The sequence below is a fragment of the Typopeltis vanoorti genome, chromosome 12 (assembly GCF_054136105.1).
Source record: "Typopeltis vanoorti isolate ZY-2024b chromosome 12, IOZ_Tvanoo_1.0, whole genome shotgun sequence".
Lineage (NCBI taxonomy): Eukaryota > Metazoa > Arthropoda > Arachnida > Uropygi > Thelyphonidae > Typopeltis > Typopeltis vanoorti.
The window spans coordinates 20,924,421-20,946,818 of record NC_143560.1 but is presented as its reverse complement, the minus strand read 5'-3'; the positions used below and the strand labels follow the sequence as shown (position 1 = coordinate 20,946,818).

The 22,398-nt window shown below is 36.3% G+C and overlaps 1 protein-coding gene across 1 annotated transcript in view; it reads left to right on the top strand.

The window, feature by feature from the left end:
* The window catches only part of LOC150100619 (targeting protein for Xklp2 homolog), a 293,999-nt gene that overhangs the window by 67,605 nt on the left and 203,996 nt on the right, over positions 1-22,398 (top strand). The window contains exon 6 of the mRNA XM_090401739.1: positions 11,053-11,341. Within this exon, the coding sequence (XP_090257865.1) occupies positions 11,053-11,341 (289 nt within the window). The remainder of the gene's footprint in view (positions 1-11,052; positions 11,342-22,398) is intronic.

Sequence of the window (22,398 nt, the reverse complement as noted above, 5' to 3'; positions counted from 1 at the left end):
GGATTTGGTAGGATACCATGCAAAAGGCTGTTGCATAAGCTGGAGAATATGGAATTGGAATATAAACTCTTTTGACTTGGATCAAATTATGGTTGAGAGACAGATATCAAAAGTAGTATATTGTTAGTGTGAATCTGCCAGATTTAACGTGACCAGTGGTGTACCCTCAGGGTTCAGTCCTTGGGCCATTGTTCACTTTATACATTAATGACATTAGGAAGGGTCTAACAAGAGATGTGCAATTGTTTGACAATGATGTGAAAATAGGCAGGGTAATCAGGGATGTTCTTGACATCAAGCACTTACAAAATGGTTTGAACAGGCTGGAAATTTAGTGAAAACAAAAATGGCTGTCAGTTTAATGTTAGTATGATGAGATTTCCAGCAGCATATTTATTAGTGGAGTTATGCTACAAGAAACTGATGAAGTTAGGGATCTTGGCATAATGGTGAATAAGAATTTGAAATTCAAAGGGCACTGTCGTGACGTTCTATTTTCATGTTATGTTCTAAATCCGCCATCTTGGTTCAAGTCACTCTTATCAATATAACAACTAATTGCAAATTAATCACCGATCCAAAAGTAGAGAAATTTATAATTATACTGCGCCACCCTATTTTTAGATTAGTCTATACAAAATAGTAGGGTCAATTCTTAATTAAGTTAGCAGTCTCCTCATTTATTTAGGCCGAATTATTTACTATTCCACTTGGGGTTCCTGCAAGATTCGAATATTTATGAACGGTGCAATAAAAGGGAATTCAGGCAAACACAATATTTAGATTAACAAAATAAAACATTTAATATATGATATATATAACAAATACAAGAATTCTGCTTAAAAATGAAACAATACAATCAACTTAATACATCTTGCTAAGTCACTCATGCCAATTCAATGTTCTAAACTTTCACATACAATTCACAGCTTTAAAATCACAAGCCTTCTTAACTCAAGTTAATAAAACAAAACTTCTTATTTAATCAGTCTCCACATATCTATCAGCTGTACTTAATGTTTAAATTCACAGGAAGCACTAATCAAGGTAGACAATACTCCAAGCAATCTTATTTCGGACTTTGAACTTCGAAGATATGTTAATGTTAGAATAAACAAACAAGTATGACTACTCTTACCAGATACAATCTTCAATACATCTATTAATTGTGAGCACACTTATGAATTAACTTATTTACGTTAGCGGAACACATTAATAAAAATTCTTCAACAATTTAACTGAACTACTGTTAATTGCGCTTCACTACTCAAAAAAAAAACACATCAATAAGGCACTGATATCCTTACTTGTTTACTTTTCTGAAACTAGTTAATTTCAATATAATTCTTCTCAAGGCAACATAGAATTAAGACGTAATCCTAGACTATCTGGAACTAATCAGAATTTTTCATTGAATGTCCAGTTCTTTATTTATCCGGATACGGCATTAATTTTCCTTTACAACACAGCTGACTTCACTTGCAGCTAAGTATATGATTCACTGTGTTTTGGCTCACTTCTAAACACTATTCTCATGAATTTCTGCCCTAGAGAACTTATAATTTTCTTCCACTTCTTTTGCTTGTATCCTACCTTCCTTCCCGCTCCGCAAAAACTTCCTCTCTTTTTCAATTCAAAATCTTTTTTTTTTTATATATAATATCTTTCCTCTCCTTTCAGTCCGAAGGTCACGCTCTATTCGACTTGTGCTTGTTTATATCATGCGTCTCCATGACAACAAATAAACGCAAACATTTCGCTAATGTAATACAATGCTCTACTACTACATGAGTGATTACATAACGTTAAATTTTCACAAATAAGAATAAACAGAATATTTGAGCTACTTAATCAGCCTTTTCATTACGTATAGAATTAATTATAATAATACTTTTCATTACATCATATATATATTTTAGTTATTATAAATTCTGCACATATTATTATTTAATAAATTAATAGTAGGTTAAGTTTAGAATAAATATTTAAATAGTAATTCTTAATTAAGGAACAATAAATAATCTTTATACAAATTATGATTAATATATAATAAGTAATGTTAAATGTGAATGAAAAAAAATAAATTACACAACATAGTTTCATTCACAATTTAACAGCACATAGCAAAAGTTGCAAATACAACTCGGAAGAGAATTGTGATATTGAAGCTAACCTTGACATGTAACGATAAAGAAGTCATTTAGCCTCTTTATAAGGCCTTGATAAAACCATACCTGGATTATTGTGCACAGATTTGGTCTCCTGGGTTCTAAGGGGATAAAGAAGATATGGAAAGGGTGCAAAAAAGATTTACAAAGATTATATCCAGATTATGGGATTTAGATTATGAGGACAGATTGCTAGTGTGGATTACAGATTGGTGGTTAACAGGTGAAAGAGGGCTTATATGATAGAGGTCTATAAACTTCTGAATTGGTGCTATTTTATTTATTTATTTCATATGATGATACAATGGCCGTGAGCCCCTTTTATGGGGGTACAACACAATCTCAGTCCCCCGCTATTTTTATTCATGCTTGGGACCAGCATAGTTTACGAATCAAGCCTATAGTTGGAAGGGATAGTCTTAAGTATTCCTGACTGTAATTTGTGTGTTTTCATGGGGCCGGTTTGACTCTTCTGGGGGATGAAAAACCCAAGTTTCCAGGCGAAAAATCCCTTACCTCCATATGTACTGGCTAACTCACCTTTCGTCAAAAGAGGCTAGTAAAGGTTCCTCACTTCATGGGCAGGAATCGAACCCAGGTTTTCTGCCCAAAGGGCTTCATCTATACCGACTGAGCTACTGATGAGAACACAGGGGCATCCATTGAAGTTAAGTTTGTTTGCAGTCAAGAAGGAGTGTAATAGCTAGGTTTTTCTGTTACAGAGCAGTGAGTGAAATAGTTTGCCTTTAAGGATAGTGAGTACATCTAGTTTGAATGAATTCAAGGGAAGTATGTCAGCTGGTTTAGTTGATGTATGGCCTCCCTCGATGAGTCATTGACTCCCTGTACATCTCAGGTAATAGCAATAATAATAATTTTACCAGAGGTTCAAATTACACACCCAGATTATATAATTATTTTATTGTTGCTAATATTTTGGCCAGAAATGAACAGGCCATTATCAGTGTATCAGCATAATCACAAGGTGAAGCTAGAATAAGGAACATTGATCCTGTTTGCAGAGCTGAGCCATGTGCTGGAGTGCCATCATATAGATGGTTGTAAATTCAAATGAGATTATAATAAAAACTAAAATTAAATTATTTTTAATACAAATATTAATCAAATTTAGATAATTGAATGAGAGAGCATTATATTAAAAAAGAGAGGGGGACACACTAATGCTCATCATTGCCATTTATAAGGATGAGTTTTTCCAAATGTTGGCAACAGATAAGCACTCATTCTGATTTAAGTTTGGGCAGTGTAGAGGTGCTTCACCACTCTCTTTAAATAGCCTCTCAAACCTAAACTGACATTGATATAAAAGATGAGTATTGTACCTGAGGATATTGTGATCAGTGTTCATTCCATGCTGAGCAAAGCCAGATTTTTCTGCTTTATTGTTAACAATATAAGATAGTTGCTCTTGTAATTGCTTTTTTGATCAAACATCCTGTTTGTTCTAAATACAAGCAGATTCATTCACACTAAACCTGTTAAACACCAGAGAGAGAGAGAGAGAGAGAGAGAGAGAGAGAGGGGGGGGCTATTTATCTTTCATGGATGGTAACCAGGAGGAGATTTTGTTGACAAAGAAGAATGTAGGGCCTGAACTGTATCAGGATCTTTCTAATCACCTCTGAGATGCCTACACTGTATGGGATAAGGACTCACCATACAGATTCAGGGTTGTTCTTGGAATTAGGCTTATGTGTTTCCTAAACGCATTCAAAATTCCTTGAAGTTTGAATGCATTCTGTAGTATGGTGCACTGAATGGTATTCAATTCATGCTGGAGAGTTTGGGAATTGGAGCAGATAACATGTGCTCTATTGAGCAAAGATTTGAAGATGCTTATTTTTTGAAATGGATGATGAGCTGAATCTTGCTGTATGTAACAGCCTGTGAAGGGTAGATTTACAGTGAACAGAAGTTATAAGTATTCCAGATGGTGTACAGTGAAGGAGGATGTTCAGGAGCTAATTATCATGTCTCTTTCCCTTTTTCATAGTGAAGTTGATGCAATGGATGTAAGCTGTTAATTTGTTAAGAAAGTTGGTAGAGATGTTTTTGAGTCTGGACAGATGACAAAAACATCATCCACATAGCAAACCCAAAAGTAAGATTGAAGCTATATTGAAGAAAACAAAGGCTTCAAGATGCTCTAAGTAGAAATTGACAAGTTCAGGTGATGAGAGCTTTCTGTAGCGGTTCCTTTCATGTTTGTAGAATTAATTTCTGCAAATGAAATAGCCTGAGTAAATGACAGTCAAAGAGTAGAGAGAGTGTTAGCCAGAAGTACACTTATAAATAAGGACTGGATGGCAAAACTGACTATGATGTCAGTTTTGACATCATGGTCATCATTATTTAACTCATCTGTTAAATGAATATATAATGATTTTAAATATTCACTCATTTACACTTGCGGCATAACTAACCATTATCGGATTTGTAACTACCAGTCTCTTTCCTGGTAGAGGAAGGACTCTTAAATTACATGCCACAGAAATTTAGATAGATATAAAGAAGCATATCAGTAAGAATATTATCAAAGACAGTTGAAGAGGGAGAAGTTAGAGAGAAGTTAGTTGGACGAAGCAAGAACCATTTAAGATTTAACAGGTAGAGCTCACCGGTGAGTGACTTATGCCATTTATAATAATACCATACCAGATTCTTAGACTTTATCAATAGGTAAAATTCAAATAGTTATTTCTCATTTCATTAGAAGTGAAATTGATTTTGTTTATTAGAAACATAAATATTATATGATAGTATTTAGCCATAGTATTTAACACAAAATACGAGGCTAATCTTGAATGGCAGTCAGTCTCCAGTAGAGTAATGTGGGCAAATATGAGAATGGGGAACTGGACAATGAGACTTATTTGTGCCTATGGTCCCACAGAAGGTTCTGCTAAGGTAGAACTGTAGGAATTTTTTGAGGCTTTAGAAAAAGCAACTGACACAATGAAAAAGGAAAAATGATTGTGAGACACAAAAATATTTTGGGAAAATTTGGAGAAAAGAGCAAATCTAATAATAATGGCAAATATCTGTTGGATTTCTGCTCAGGACATGGACTGGTTATTACTAACATCATGTTCCAACATAAAAATGTGCACAAATTCACGTGGAGAGAAGAGGCTAGGAATAAGAAAAGTCTCATTGACCATGTTATTGTTGATAGTGATGTTTTCTCCCTGGTGCAGGACACTAGAGTGTACAGAGGATTTGAAATTGGAAGTGATCACTATTTAGTCTTGATCAGGATAAAATTGAATTTCATATTGAAAAGAATAACATGTAAGAAAGTTTTAAAGTGAATAAAAGTTGAGCAGCTCGCAGATGTGAACTGTAGACTAAAATACACAAAGATTATTGAAGAAAAAATGAAAGAGTTTGAGAACAGGAATCAAACCTTGGAGACTAAGTGGCAAACTCTGAAGAAAACATTGATTGATTCTGCCAGCGAGGCACATGTGGTGAGGTTGTCTGCAAGGATAAAAAAAATCAGAACTCCCTGGTGGACACAGGAAGTTAAAGAGGCAGTGAAGGAAAAGAAGAAAGCATATCAAAGGTTCCTGTCAAATAAGTCAGCTTATGCTCTTAGAGAATATAGAGACAAATGCAAGAATTCTAAACACTATGTAAAACTAGCTAAACAAAAGTCATGGGAGGACTTGCAAGAATATAGAAAATAAATATCAAGAAGGTGGCAAAATATTCTGGAGGTTGTTGAAGAAACTTCGGAATGGAGGAAAGAGTGCTGTAAAAGGAATTAGAGATGATAAAGGTGACTTGAAAACGGGAGGAAAAGATATCCTTGAAGTATGGAGTAATTACTTTGCAAAAATGCTAAATGAAACAAGCAGTGATGACAGCACAGTGGTAAAAAACACTGACCAGGCATGTAGGCAGGAATACATATCCATACTTGAAGTAGCAAAAGCCACCAAAGGCTTGAAATGTGGAAAGGCAGCTGGAGTAGATGATATTCGACTAGACATGCTGAAGTATGGTGGTATAAGAGTCTTACAGTGGCTGCACTGCATAGTTCAGAAAGCCTGGACAGAGGGACGAATTCCCGATGATTGGAGTAGAGCTATCATAGTACCCATATATAAAAAGGGAAATAAAACTGAATGTGGGAATTACAGAGGTATTTCCCTACTGAGTGTTCCTGGCAAGATCTATGCAAGTATACTTGAGAAATGGTTGAGAAAAATTGTGGAAGAAAAGCTTGATGAAGAACAAGCTGGATTCAGGCCAAACAGAGGATGTCAGGATCAGATCTTCACAAATAGTCGAGAAAGCATGGGAATATAACAAAGATCTGTATTTAAGTTTTGTCAATTTGGAAAAGGCATATGCTAAGGTGCCAAGAGAGAAGCTATTCAATACGCTGCAGTTATATGGTGTCAATGGGGCATTATATCAAGCAATACTTAGTCTTTATTTGAATTGTAAGTCAGCAGTTAGAATTGAAGGAAGTACAGGAAGATGGTTTAATGTTAAATCTGGTGTGAGACAAGGATGTACATTTTCCCCTCTGTTATTCATTATCTATATGGATCACATTATGAAGGAAAGTGGTATTAAACATGATAATCAAAATTGGAGATGTTAATGTCAGCTCTTTGCTTTATGCGGATGATGTTATACTTCTAAATAAATCCGCTACAAGTCTACAAGATTCTCTGACTAAATTGAATAGCTGTTGTAATAAATATGGTATGAAGGTCAGCATTAAAAAGACAAAGACAATGAAAATAGGCAGAATCATTGAAAATGTCAACTGTGTTGTGAATGGAGAACCTGTGGAACAAGTAAAACATTTCAGCTATTTAGGCACGATTTTTACTGAAGATGGTAAATTAAATATAGAAATAGACAACAGAATCAGCAAAGCTGGTATGGTGGGAAGTCAATTGAATAAATTCATATGGAATAAGAGAGAAATTAGTCGGAACACTAAATTAGCTGTATACAAGACAGTGTTCAAGCCAGTTTTAAATTATGGATCTGAGAGCTGGGTCAGAAGTAAAACACTTGACCAAAGACTAGAGACAGCAGATATGAGAGTCCTGAGAAAGATTATAGGTGTGAACAGATGGCATCAATGGCAATATCATATTAAAAACGAGGATATTAGTAAAGAACTTGACATTGTCAGCATCCAGGAATGCATTAGCAGAGCTAATCTCAGGTGGTATGGTCACCTAAACAGAATGGGCGAGGAAAGATTAGCAAAAGAAGTGTTTTCTGCCAGGCTGGCAGCAAAACGACCCAGAGGAAGACCAAGATATAGATGGATTGATACGGTACAAAGTGCCTTAGACGATAGAAATATAATGTTGAAAGTTTATTTTTCACTTGGTTAGAGTATAATAAATTTAGTTTAATCCTTTATCCAAGTGTGAGCAAACAAAGTTTGTGCCTGAAAATATCTTCAGGACTAGGGTAAGGTGGTACAACATCAGGGCACTCCTTGCAAAGGTGAGCAAGCTACCAACACTCCTATCTCAGTATCTTCCATAATGCAAAACACATCTCCTTGCGGATATGTCTAATTTTATGCATTAAGGGAAGAGCCACAACCGAGACTAGTTTCGACCTTTATTGAGGTCTCTTCAGTGGGAGCCAGGCCCGAGTGGAGATACCAGGCATAAGCATTAGCAGGTCATCTCTACCTATAGGAGTTGCCAAATGGTGTGCCGATTTGGCAACTCCTATAGGTAACTCCGAATGGAGTTGCGGATATGTCTAATGTTATGCATTAAGGGAAGGGCACAACCAGACTAGTTTCGACCCTTATTGAGCTCTCTTCAGTGGGAGCCAGGCCGAAGTGGAGATACCAGGCAGAAGCATTAGCAGGTCATCTCTACCTATAGGAGTTGCCAAATGGTGTGCCACCCTTTTTAATAAATTACTCTGGATTTAGAGAAAGATGTCGAAAGTTTATTTTTCACTCGGTTAGAGTATAACAAATTTAGTTTAATCGTTTATCTAAGTGTGAGTAAACTTTGTTTGCTCACACAAAGGTCGAAACTAGTCTGCGTTGTGGCCCTTCCCTTAATGCATAACATTAGACATATCTGCAAGGAGATGTGTTTTGCATTATGAGAGATACTGAGATAGGAGTGTTGGTAACTTGCTCCACCTTTGCAAGGAGTGTCCTGGTGTTGTACCACCTTACCCTAGTCCTGAAGATACTTTCAAGCGCAAACTTTGTTTGCTCACGCTTGGATAAAGGATTAAACTAAATTTATTACACTCTAACCAAGTGAAAAATAAACTTTCAACATCTTTCTCTAAATCCAGAGTAATTTATTAAAAAGGGTGGCACACCATTTGGCAACTCCTATAGGTAGAGATGACCTGCTAATGCTTCTGCTTGGTATCTCCACTCGAGCCTGGCTCCCACTGAAGAGAACTCAATAAATGTCGAAACAAGTCTGCGTTGTGGCCGTCCCTTAATGCATAACATTAGACCTATCCGCAAGGAGATGTGTTTTGCATTATGGGAGATACTGAGATAGGACTGTTGGTAGCTTGCTCCACCTTTGCAAGGAGTGTTCTGGTGTTGTACCACCTTACCCTAGTCCTGAAGATACTTTCAGGCGCAAACTTTCTTTGCTCACATTTGGATAAAGGATTAAACTAAATTTATTATACTCTAACCAAGTGAAAAATAAACTTTCAACATCTTTCTCTAAATCCAGAGTAATTTATTAAAAAGGGTGGCACACCATTTGGCAACTGCTATAGGTAAAGATGACCTGGTAATGCTTCTGCCTGGTATCTCCACTTGGGCCTGGCTCCCACTGTAAAGACCTCAATAAAGGTCGAAACTAGTCTGGGTTGTGGCCCGTCCCTTAATGCATAACATTAGACATATCCGCAAGGAGATGTGTTTTGCATTTTGGGAGATACTGAGATAGGAGTGTTGGTAGCTTGTTCCACCTTTGCAAGGAGTTGCCCGTTGTTGTACCACCTTACCCTAGTCCTGAAGATACTTTCAGGTGCAAATTTGTTTGCTCACACTTGGATAAAGGATTAAACTAAATTTATTATTTATGATGGAAATATAAGATCTGATAATGTTGGAGTCTTGACAAGTAACAGACTGATTTGGAGGAAAATTGTAGATAGGAAGTTAGTAATGATATAATTTTTTCATGTAGTACTATCATATCCTGTACACCCCTTGTGGGTACATGACAGGAATTTGATGATGATGAAATATTATATGAATCATTATGTTCTCCAGGCAGTAATGGCTTTGCACCTAACGTGCCAAATTTTAGTCATCTTTTAACACCAGAAACTTTTTTTTTTCACTGTTCTTTGTTGTAATGCTTCACAAATATGAAACATTACATCTGATATTGATAACTATGGGGTAACAGAGCAAAGCACTGAACCAGCTGGTGATTGGAATTTGTTCATCTTTTCTTAATTGTTAGGTTGGAGGCCTCCTTGGTTTTTTTCTTTCACTATTCTGTCAGGACTGTTCATCATCACAAACCGTGGGCTCACTGTCTATTGGTGTCCGATGCCGCCTTCGCTATCTTCTTCCACCTTTCTTTGTCCAGTGCACAGTTTCTGTAACCCCATTTCACACCAGTCCTTTATGTCGTTGTCCATTCTCTGTATGCTCTACCTTTTCTGTTTACTCCATCCATAATACCAAACATGAATTTCTTTATCTTCTGGTCCTCACTCATTCTGCAAATGTGTCCAAATAATTTCAGCTTCTGTTGCATAATCATCTGCATTAGATTCTCCTTTGGTTGTATCTTCCAATAGAGCTCTTCATTTGTGATTTTCTGTACCCATCCTATTCTTAGAATCTTCCTGTAACAAGTTCTTTCAAATGTCAAAATTCTTTTTCTTGATTTCTTATTTATTACCCACGTTTCAGATCCATATGGTACACTGCTGAAGATGCATGTTTCCAGTACTCTTAGTTTTAGTTTTGATCACTTTACTTTTCCAGATGTTATCCATGGCCTTCAGATTTGTTCTTCCCCTTGCAATCCTGATCTTTATTTCTTTTTTTTGATCAAAAAATCAGGACTGTTCATGCTTCATACTTACTTGCTGAACTAATTGAGGGATTGGTTTTAATCAGCGATTTTTTTAAAAAATTAAATATACAGTATATCGTAATCTTACTCATCACTTATATCAATTAATGTCACAGTAATGGTTAGATTTTCTAGGAGCCTTGTTCAATTGACTAAAAATGAAATAAATTTTTTTAAGCTCAGAGAACCACATTATTGTGAAATTAGGTAGAGTAATAGTTAATCAAGGCGATGTGGAGAGCTTGCAGGACAATTTAAATAGGCTGTCAGTATGGACAAAAGTTAATGGGTGTTAGTTTAATATCAAGAAATGTAATATTATGCAATTTGGAATAAATAGATTATAAGCCGTTTATCACATTGATGGCACCATACTCCAGGAAATAGATGAAACTAGAGATTTAGGAGTGGTGATAGACAGAGAGTTAAAGTTTAGAGGATATGTTGTAAGGTTGTATATAAGATTACATGACTAGTGAAGAACACATTAACAAGTAGAGATAAGGAAATTGTAATTCCTCTTTATAAGGCCTTGATACATGAACCATGAAACTAAATACCTATTTTTAATTATGCAAAGAACTTTTTATTTTTTCAGTTAATTGTGGTAGATAACTTCATAAATTATTATATATTATAATGAGAGAATGTGAAGTATCTTCATTAAGGTTAATTGAGAGAGAAAATTATGTATAATTATGTAAATAAAATAATATCCAAATAACTTTAGCACTTTCTTACATAAATTGTTCTGTCTAGAAGGCAATTTTTCTCTCTTCTTTCAGGAGAACAGCTGCAAATAAGAAAGGCAAATCCACAGAAGAAATGGAACTCGATGAAATTGCTAAAACTCGTAAATGGTTGGCACTTCAGCGTAAAATAAAACAAAGACGCCTCAGGCGAATCATGGCCTTACCATCAAAACCTACTTTGTCATTATCTTCACAGAATACTGTTGTTAAACCTTTTCATTTTGCCACAGATTTGAGGCTCGGTGATCACAGCCAAAAGAAAATGGAAAGGAAAAGAGATTTCATAGCTAGTCTTAGACATAATTCTCCAAAGGATGGGCATGTAAGTTTCTGCTGTCTATAAGAAGGAATATTATTATATTATTAAATATACAAATACATAGTAGTTTTTTAATATGGCAGATATTTTTTGCCACAAGATGTCATTTCTTGAATCTCCTCTTTTTGACTTTCTGTGGCTTAAGGTTTCCTTACCCCGTTATGTATTATTCAACTGCTGTTTCCACTGCTCCTTTAATTCTGAAAATCTCTTTGACTTCTTAACCTTGAAGCTTCATTCCAACTACCAAGGAGTGGAATACTGTTTCCCATTGTAAATATGGGCGAAAATGTTATAAATTTATTGAAAATTATATATTAAAAACTTGTCTATAATATACATATAAAAACTTGCCTACCATGTCAGTTCACACTTCACACACACAAAACAGATGAAACTCTGGAAACAAAAACATCAACTCATGACAAATGACAACGTTCAATTGGATTGGTGCAATAACCAATCACAGCCTCTAGGTGCTATTGTTTCATAGCTCACCTTCTGAACAGTTTAAAATTACTAGAACACTAAGAATTTGACCCACTGCGGAAACTCTACATCTTTTCAAAAGACTCAAAACGTATGTATTTTGAACACACAACTGGGATATTAATGCGAATGTGATGCAATGCTTATGAATCAAAAAGGATCCTCTTAATGAAGCATTAGTATATTGTGTTTACTTTTAGGAATCATGTGAAGTCTGGAAACAATTAGGGGAATCTTTAACGGGAATAAATGCAAAAATATAATATCGGTAATGTTGCTATTTGGTGGATGAGCACTGCACACCTAGGACATCTGGAATATTCGCCCCTGACTTAGAAGGCAGTGTGAAGCAGTACTATGGCATAAAGATGTGCATGGGAAGGATAGTCAAGGAATATCTGGAGGAAAGCAGTATCACACTGTATACCCAATATCAATACCATAAATCTGCTAGGAGTTAGATGGATTGGATGAGTAGTATCATTAATTGAGCTACAAAAAAAGAAAATGTTGTGGAGGATATATAAGGAGAAAGGTGGCCAGCAAACTCATGACCAGTACAAGAGTCAGACAGAAAAGTTGACCAACATGATAAGGAAGGCAAAATCAGATTATGAGAAGAAATTAGCCGAGCAGGCAAGGCATTCTTTTGTCATATAGTAATCATGAGGAAGAATATATGGAAAGATCATGTTAATGAGTATTGATGTTAGAGAAGTGACAGAGGCAGAAGAAATTGTCGAGCTTATCATCCAAATGAATATATTGTTATGGTAGAGGTCAGGGACTAATGCAAGAATAGAGGTTGATGAATGTGAGGTACTTAGGTTATTGCCAAATCTGAATGCAAATACAACAGCAGAATTGGATGGAATATCAGCTCATCTTTATGAGAATAGCCTCTGACTAGGCTGTTTAATTTAAGTATTAACTCTTAGAGTGTTCAAAGGGAGTAGAAAAAGGGTAAAATAATTCCTTTGCATAAGAGAGGTTCTAAGAATAAGGGATGGCATAGCTTTGTGAAAGGTGAGTCATGTCTTAGTAATATACTAACTTTTTATAATAGAGTAACAACTGAGGTGGATAAAGAGAATGGCTACATGATGATAATGCTGGATTTTGCAAAGGCATTTAATAGGATACCATATAGAACTCTAATGCACACTTCAACAACTCAGGATGGATATGAAACTGGCAATATAGATACAAGGGTGACTGATCTGATAACAGATACCAAAGAGTAGTATATCATCATCAAATTCCTGACATGTACCCTCAAGGGGTGTACAGGATATGATAGTACTACATGAAAAATTTACATCATTAATAACTTCCTATTTACAATTTTCCTCCAAATCAGTCTATTACTTGTCAAGACTCCAATATTATCATTATCAGATCTTATATTTCTATCATCTAAGGCACATTGTACCATATCAATCCACCTATATCTTGGTCTTCCTCTGGGTCGTTTTCCTGCCAACCTGGCAGAGAATACTTGTTTTGCTAATCTTTCCTCACCCATTCTGTTTAGGTGAATACCACCTGAGATTAGCTCTGCTAACGCACTCCTGGATGCCAACAATGTCAAGTTGTTTCCTAATATCCTCGTTTTTAATATGATATTGCCATTGATGCCATCTGTTCACGCCTATAATCTTTCTCAGGACTTTCATATCTGCAGTCTTTAGTCTTTGGTCAAGTGTTTTACTTCTGACCCAGCTCCCAGTTCCATAAGTTAAAACTGGTTTGAACACTGTCTTGTATACAGCTAATTTAGTGTTCCTACTAATTTCTTTCTTATTCCATATGAATTTATTCAATTGACTTCCTACCATAAAAGCTTTGTTGATTCTGTTGTCCATTTCCATATTTAATTTACTATCTTCACTAAAAATCGTGCCTAAGTAGCTGAAATGTTTTACTTGTTCCACAGGTTCTCTGTTCACAACACAGTTGACATTTTCAACAAATCTACCTATTTTCATTGTCTTCGTCTTTTTAATGCTGACTTTCATACCATATCTATTACAACAGTGATTCAATTTAGTCAGGGAATCTTGCAAACTAGTAGCGGATTTATTCAGAAGTATAACATCATCCAATAAAGCAAAGAGCTGACATTAACATCTCCAATTTTGATATCATGTTTAATACCACTTTCCTTCATAACGTGATCCATATAGATAATGAATAACAGAGGGGATAATGTACATCCTTGTCTCACACCAGATTTAACATTAAACCATCTTCCTGTACTTCCTTCAATTCTAACTGCTGACTTACAACTCAAATACAGACTAAGTATTGCTTGATATAATGCCCCATTGATACCATATAACTGTAGCTTATTGAATAGCTTCTCTCTTTTCACCTTGTCATATGCCTTTTCCATATCGACAAAACTTAAATACAAATCTTTGTTATATTCCCATGCTTTCTCGTCTATTTGTCGTAAAGTGAAGATCTGATCCTGACAGCCTCTATTTGGCCTGAATCCAGCTTGTTCTTCACCAAACTTTTCTTCCACAATTCTTCTCAACTGTTTCTCAAGTATACTTCCATACATCTTGCCAGGAACACTCAGTAGGGAAATACCTCTGTAATTCTCACATTCAGTTTTATTTCCCTTTTTATATATGGGCACTATTAGAGCTCTAATCCAATCATTGGGAATTTGCCCCTCTGTCCAGGTTTTCTGAACTATGCAGTGCAGCAACTGTAAGACTTTTATACCACCATACTTCAGCATTTCTGGTTGAATATCACCTACTCCTGCTGCCTTTCCACATTTCAAGCCTTTGATGGCTTTTTCTACTGGATATGTATTCCTCACTGTATGCGTGTTGAGTGTTTTTTACCACTGTGCTATCACTGCGTGTTTCATTTAGCAATTTTTCGAAGTAATTACTCCATACTTCAAGGATATCTTTTTCTCCTGTTTTCATGTCACCTTTATCATCTCCTTTTATAACTCCTTTACAGTCCTCTTTCTTTCATTTCTAAGCTGCTTCAACAACCTCCAGAATATCTTACCACCTTCTTGATATTTATTTTCCATGTCCTTACCAAAGTCCTCCCTTGACTTTTACATAATGTTTCGCTTTCTTACATTTGTCTCTGTATTCTCTAAGAGCAAAAGATGATTTATTTATGCCATGAACTTTTGATATGCTTTCTTCTTTTCCTTCACTGCCTCTTTAACTTCCTGTGTCCACCATGGAGTTCTAATTTTTCTATCCTTGCAGACAGCCTCACCACTTGCCTCTCTGACTGAATCAATCAGGGTTTTCTTCAAGGCTTGCCACTAAATCGCCAAGGGTTGGTTCCTGTTCTCAAACTCTTTCATTTTTTCTTCAATAATCTTTGTGTATGTTAGTCTACAATTCACGTCTGAGAGCTGCTCAACTTTTATTTGCTTTGAAACTTTCTTACATGTTATTCTTTTCATTATGAAATTCCATTTTATCCTGCTCAAGACTAAATAGCGATCACTTCCAATTTCAAATCCTCTGTACGCTCTGGTGTCCTGCACCAGGGAGTACAGAGGATTTGAAACATCAATATCCTCTGTCGATAGTGAAAACATCTCTATCAACAATAACAGTCAACGAGACTTTTCTTAGTCCTTGCCTCTTCTCTCCATGTGAATTTGTGCACATTTTTATGTTGGAACATGGTGTTAGTAATAACCAGTCCATGTCCTGAGCAGAAATCCTACAGGTATTTGCCATTATTATTAGCTTTGCTCTTTTCTCCAAATTTTCTGAAAATATTTTTGTATGTCTGACAATCATTTCCTACTCTGCTATTTAGATCCCCAACAAGGACCAACTTTTTCTTTTTCATTGTGTCAGTTACTTTTTCTAAAGCATCAAAAAATTCCTCCACTTCTACCTTAGTAGAACCTTCTGTGGGACCATAGCAACAAATAAGCCTCATTGTCCAGTTCCCCATTCTCATATTTGCCCACATTACTCTATTTGAGACTGCCTGCCATTCAAGAAGATTAGCCTCGTATTTTGTGTTGAATACTATGGCAACTCCTTCTTTTCCTTGATTGTCATTGCCTGAAAAGTAGTATATGGAGGAGCAAATCCAAGAGAATGGAAATGACTAGTAATGTGCCACGGCTCTGTGCTTGGACCACTGCTGTTTTAATTTGTACATAAATAATACAGGAAATAATTTGAAGGGAGATATTGCATCATCAGCAAAATTGTTTGCTGATGATGCAAATTTGAGTAGGCTAATAGTTAATCAAGATGATGTAGAGAGTTTGCAGAATGATTTAAATAGGATGACAGTATGGACAAAACATAACACCTGTGAAGTTAATATAGAAAAGTGTAGAGTTATGCATTTTATGATAAAAAGATTACCGTATATTATCGCGTATAATGCGATCCACGTATAATGCGATCTAGAAATTTTGTCTGAAAACTTGCCCTAAAATGCCATGTCCACGTATAATGCGATCTGTTAATCTTGTTCCATAACATTATAAATAATACAATACGAATTAATGAAACAAATATTTATTTTAAAACAAAATGTCAAAATCCTTTAAATTCTTCTTCATCTTTTGAGTCATCAAGCATTTCATTTATAAATTCATCTGTAGGGTTTGCATCATCAGTGTAGCAGTTGTCGTCATCGTCTTCATGCTCTCCATTTTGTTGTGCATCATCCTCGCTTTCGTATACGTGATCTTCGGATCCATCCATTAAATTACTTATTCCACATTTAAGAAATGCGCGTTGAATCATTTCAGATGGTATCGAATCCCATGCTTCTTTAACCCAGTTGGTGACTAGGTTGATCTCAGGCTTCTGAAAATTCCCACCCTTTGTCATCTTTACCAAACCAGATGACATCCATTCTCTCCATTTTTCATGTAAGTGATCTTTAAACAGCTTATTCAAGCTGATATCAAGCAGCTGCAAAACGGAAGTTAGACCACTCGGTATGACTGCTAGGTCTGTACATAGCTCACGTGCTTTCTCTTTGCTTGCCTCTATTAAATGTGCCCGGAACATATCCCAGACTAGCATGCTTTGTTGATAACAAGCTACCTGGACGTATGTTCCATACTTGATCCAGCCACAATTGTACACCTTCTTCATCCATTCAACCTTTCTGATTGGCTCGAACAATTACACCTGGTGGAAATTTCATATGGTTCAGAATTTTCTTCCTTCTAAATATCACTGTTGGCTTTAATTTGGTTCCGTCTGCCATGCATGCTAGAACAAGTAAAATGCGTTTTTTCATGTCTGGTTGTTTTTATGAAGACACCCTTTTCACCAACTGAATTTACTGTTCGATTCCCAGGCATATCAAAGTACATGGGCGTCTCATCCATATTGTCAATTTGGGAAAGTTTATATCCGTGACACTTCCGTAATTTTATGATAAATTTAAGGAAGGACTGAACTTTTTCTTCAAGCTCCTTTGGTAACTTCTGCGCAATTTTTGTTCGGTGTTGTAATGTTAATGCTTTGCGTTTCATAAATCTGTTGTATCACCCAGGCAAAGCAAGAAAAGATGAAATACCTGGTGTGTCTTTGAATTTACCATTCTTGAGTTGTAGACCTCGAAAACGAATTGCATTTCTTGTTACTATAATGCCATCTTGTCGTTGCATCAAAATCCATTCATTTATATCTTCTTCGAGTTCTGGAAAGGATGCTACATCTCCACGACGGGCACGTTTCATTTTGGGGATTTTTTCAAGACTGTCTTTTTGCTTATGCCAAAGTCTAATATTACTCTCTGCTACACCAAATTCTGTCATAGCAACACTGTTATTATGTTCTTCTGCAAACTGCACGACACGCAATTTAAATCCTGCTTCAAAAGATGAATGTTTATGTTTCTGTTGGCTCATTTTCTGGCTAGGTTTGTTTAACGAATAAACCGATATACTTAACTGTGCACTATCATTCGCCGACCGAGCGCACAATTATGTGCAGATACGATGCGCACACGGTCGCCGAATGCAAGTGGGTCAAGTAGATTTGGTTGCATAGGCATTAGGTAGTATATATTGTGTGTGCAAGTCTAATAAGATGTTATATTTTTTAGGATCTGCATATAATGCGAACCCCTAACTTTAAGTGGTATTTTTTACCATAAATTTTTCTCATTATGTACGATAATACACGGTACATTGTGTGTACCACATTGTGCAAACTGGACTCTAAGAAATTGATAAAGCCAGGGATTATGGGATAGTAGTAGTAGTAGATAGAGTTGGAGTTTAGAGGCATGTTGCTAAAGTAGCCAGGGTAGCTTACAGGATTATTTGGTTATTGAAGAACATACTAACAAGCAGAGATATGGGGATGGTCTGCAAAGTTCTTGGTCTAACAATGAAAAAACGAATTTATAATTTCAAAATTATTTTTATTTTTCAACATAATTTCCCTTGAGACTAATACATTTATTCCAGCGATGTTCCAGTGCCATTTTCTCATCCCTGTAATGGTTCTCAGTAAAATCTGCAAAATATCCCTCTATAGTTGTAATCACCTCTTGATTCGAAGAAAAACACTGACCAGCAAGGAAGCGTTTTAGTTTTGGGTAGAGATAGAAGTCAGAGGGAGCCAAATCTGGGGTTTAGGGAGGATGTTCCAACAAATCATCGTGCAGAGCCCTTAATTTTCCCATTGCCAAAACAGTGCAAATGCATTGTCCTGATGAAAGATGATTTTTTCCTTCTGTAAACCGGGTCTTTTCTCATGAATTTTTTCGTCTAGTCTGGTTAAAAGATCGGAATAATATTCCACCGTTATTGTCTTTTCAAGATATTTAATAAACAAAATGCCTTTAGCATCCCAGAACACTGATGCCATGACCTTTCCTGCTGATGGAACCGACTTTGTCTTCTTTGGCACTGAACAATCAGCTTCTGTCCACTGTTTTGACTGCTGTTTGGATTCTGGTGGGTAATGGTGAATCCAAGTCTCATCCATAGTAATAAATTGATGCACAAAATCAGTTTTATTTTTTTTAAAGCGCTCCAAGTACTGTTCAGAGATTTTCATCTGAGTGCATTTTTGATCTGCTGTGAGCAAGCGCAGCACCCATCTTGAGCAAAGCTTTCTCATAGGCAGTTCTTCATACAAAATATATCCTACATGTTCTTTTGAAATGCCTATCGTTTCAGCAATTTCACTCACTTGGACTTGCCAGTCATCCAATACCATATCATGCACTTGATCAATGATTTCTGATGGTGGTACACTTTTTGGCCGTCCTTCACGTGGATCATCTTCAAGGTGGTATGGCCACATTTAAACCCTGCAGCCCATTTCTTATTTGTTGAAAACGAAGGAGAAGAGTGCCCATAAAGTTTTATGAATTCGAATGAATTTCTTTTGGTGTTAAACCTTCTTTTACGAAGAATTTTATAACCACACGATACTCAATTTTTTCCATTTCAAGGGATACAGACAACACCTTTGCTTCAGATAGCTGTATAAAACAAACTATTTGATAGAATGACTTACAATTTCACATGGATGCTTATGACAGATGTCCCAACTTAGAAAAAAAAATGTCTTGACGATAGCGTTGGCATCTATGGTTGAGGCCGAGAACTTTTCAGACCACCCTCGTGAGTTAACATACCTGGATTACTGGGCTCAGGTGTGTCACCGTAGTTTCTTGGGATGAGGAAGTGGTAGAGAGGCCAGTGATGAAGATGGTGAGTGAGCTGCCTATGAGCATAGATTGAAGGTTTGTGAGTTGCAAAAGTTGACTGATAGGCAAAAAGGGATGTGATATTTTATAGTATAGTATTTTAATATTTTAAGTATAGTATTATAATATTTTATAGGATTAATATAAAGGAAATATTTAGGCATTTGCTAGAGGGGACAGGACAAATGATCATCCCTGGAAGTTGGTAAGAGTGTGATCAAAAAGAGGGTTTGAGGACTAGATTTTTTTTGTTTGCAGAGTTTTGAATGGGTGAAATGGGTTGCCAGAGTCATTGGGAGTGCTTTGTTAATGGTTACTGGTTATGAAGAGGTACAACAGATGTTGTTTCGATAGTTTGGGTCTCCCCCTGTGTAATAAGAATAACTTTAAATGGGCAGTCCCCAGTGGCAAAACCTAGAGTTTGAGCGAATGTTTGCACAATTCAGAAGTAGAAGGGTTTTTACTACTTTCAAGTGAAATGGCCCAATTGACAGCAGTTTGAGCTTGAGAAGGCAACAACCACTCCAGTTGTCATCAGCACTCTAGAGCCCCAGACTTCATACTCACATTCTGGCTCATATTTAACCCAGAAAACAGCTGAGGAACAAGACTAGTTCTGCAAAGTCAGAAGAAAAAAACAACTCAAAGAACCAACATAAAACACAAAACTGCAACCCCCATGGAAGTAGAAGCTAACCAACATAAGAGTTCCTTCTAATACCAAATAAGTGAGATGAACGATCTCATCTCTGACCACAGTCCAGTTTTAATGCAACTGGGCTTACAACATGAAAATATCCCAGATTGGGTCCCAACTGTCAACTGGACGAAATTAATGACTGCTCTACATGAATTTGTTGGCCTTCGGCCATTGACTTGGGTGGGGGGGGGGGCTCAATTTTTAGCTTAGAAAATCAGATAACTGTATTAACAGCTGCTACTGCAGATGTGCAATGCACACAAACTCCAACCAACTTCTAGATGAGGTTAAAATCCTGATCCATGAAAAGTGGCATGGAGATTCAAACATTAGAGAAAACTGCAGATAATCCAAAGCAAATGTTTGCAAATAGCATTTAGTGTGCCATGGTTTATAAGAAATATATATCTTCACTGAGAAGCCAATATCCCTAATATCAAAACTTTCCTATGAGAAAAGGCTGTAAAATTCTTTGCAAATGCTGTTATCCATCCTAACCCACTAATCCTCCAAGCAGTAGACTACAGTGAGCATGACTCTGCAAAACACAAATGTCTCAAAACCATACCGAAGAGGTAAGTTTTTAAAAAACCACCTGCCAGATGCCCAAAATTGGCAAGCCAAAGGATCAATAATTTGAAGTCTGTTATAGGCTACTGCCTAGCAGTAGACTAACAGTACCTCAATAAAGGCTGCTGGGCAGTGGCCCTTCCCATAATATGCATAGTATTATACATATGTATTATACACACCTGAAAGGATGTGCGCTTTTGCATTACGGAATACTAAGGCAAGTAATGTGAAGTCCTTAATCTCTATATACAAGTAGCCTAGTCAAGATATTACATGCACAAACTTTGTTTGCTTACACTTGGATAAAGGATTAAACAATATAATTTCTTGGCATCTTTAATTTAATTTATAACCAAGCGGGAAAAATTTTCAACAGAAAACTATTAGAAGAATCGTGGACAACCTAGACAAAAAAAAAGTTTCTGCTCCTGATAGTATCGTTCCCAGTTGTGCTTGAGAGATATCTCCTAAGCTAACATCTATCCTTCATTTCTATGGCCTTCGGGGGGGATCTACACCACAGCATGGAAGCATGTCCATATTCAGCCCATTTAAAAAATGGGGAGAAAAAGGGAATTAAATCTGTCACCATTATCATTGTCACAATGCCCTGTATAGCCACTGACTTTCTTCAGAAACTTTTGCCCATCTTCCTTATTCATTGCTAATCCTCCAATTTTATTTTATTTTATTTTTTTATGTTGGGCCCATATACGAAAGGTTGGCTGGTCAACCTATAGTACGTATATGGGTAGTGGGTTGGGAAAGGAGAAACTTGTTTACATTTGATTTAAAAGCCTGTATGTTGTATTCCTTCTTCAAATTTTCTCCCGAAAACTTGAGTTTCCGGGAGAAAATCCTGCTTGCTCATGCTAGAAATTGACTAACTCAGGAACCAGCTTTCAAATGACCTATAATTTTAATTTCCCTCCTTGGGCATTCCCCATAGATTTTATTTAAATCATCATAAAAGTGATCTGTTTTAGCACCATTCTTTTCTTCAGTTGGAGTATGTACTTATTTTTAAATATTTTAATCCCCTTCTTCACTGTGAATGGTCATTCCTGGCACTTTCTTCAACCCTCTAATTTGCATTGCCTCTACAACTCCTCTCCATGTAAATTGAGGCCGTCCTCTCTTCCGTTTTCCTGGTGGCGACCAATTCATCACTCGCTTGGACTATCTATCCTGTAGCATCCATTGAATATGTTCATAGCACTGTGAAAATCGACATTCCAGGCAGTCCATCACATTTTCTTGCAAATTGAATCTCTCCATGATGATAATCTCATTCTGAACTCGAAGGTGAGATATACTTTGTTGTAAGCCATCCATCTCTATAGCTCTTATATGACTCTTCTGCTTTGTTTGAATGTCTGTCCTTCTCTCTCATACATCAGAACACTCTCTGTTATCATTTGGAGTATCATCTTTTTCGTTTCATACAAATGCCTCAATCCCACCATTCAGTTGTTTAATAGCATTATGGGCTTCTTGGTTGACATGATCATCTACATCTTTCTTACATGTTCCTGACTTATGAATGATAGATCCTAAGTATCTGAAATGATCTACTGCCTTGATTTTGCCA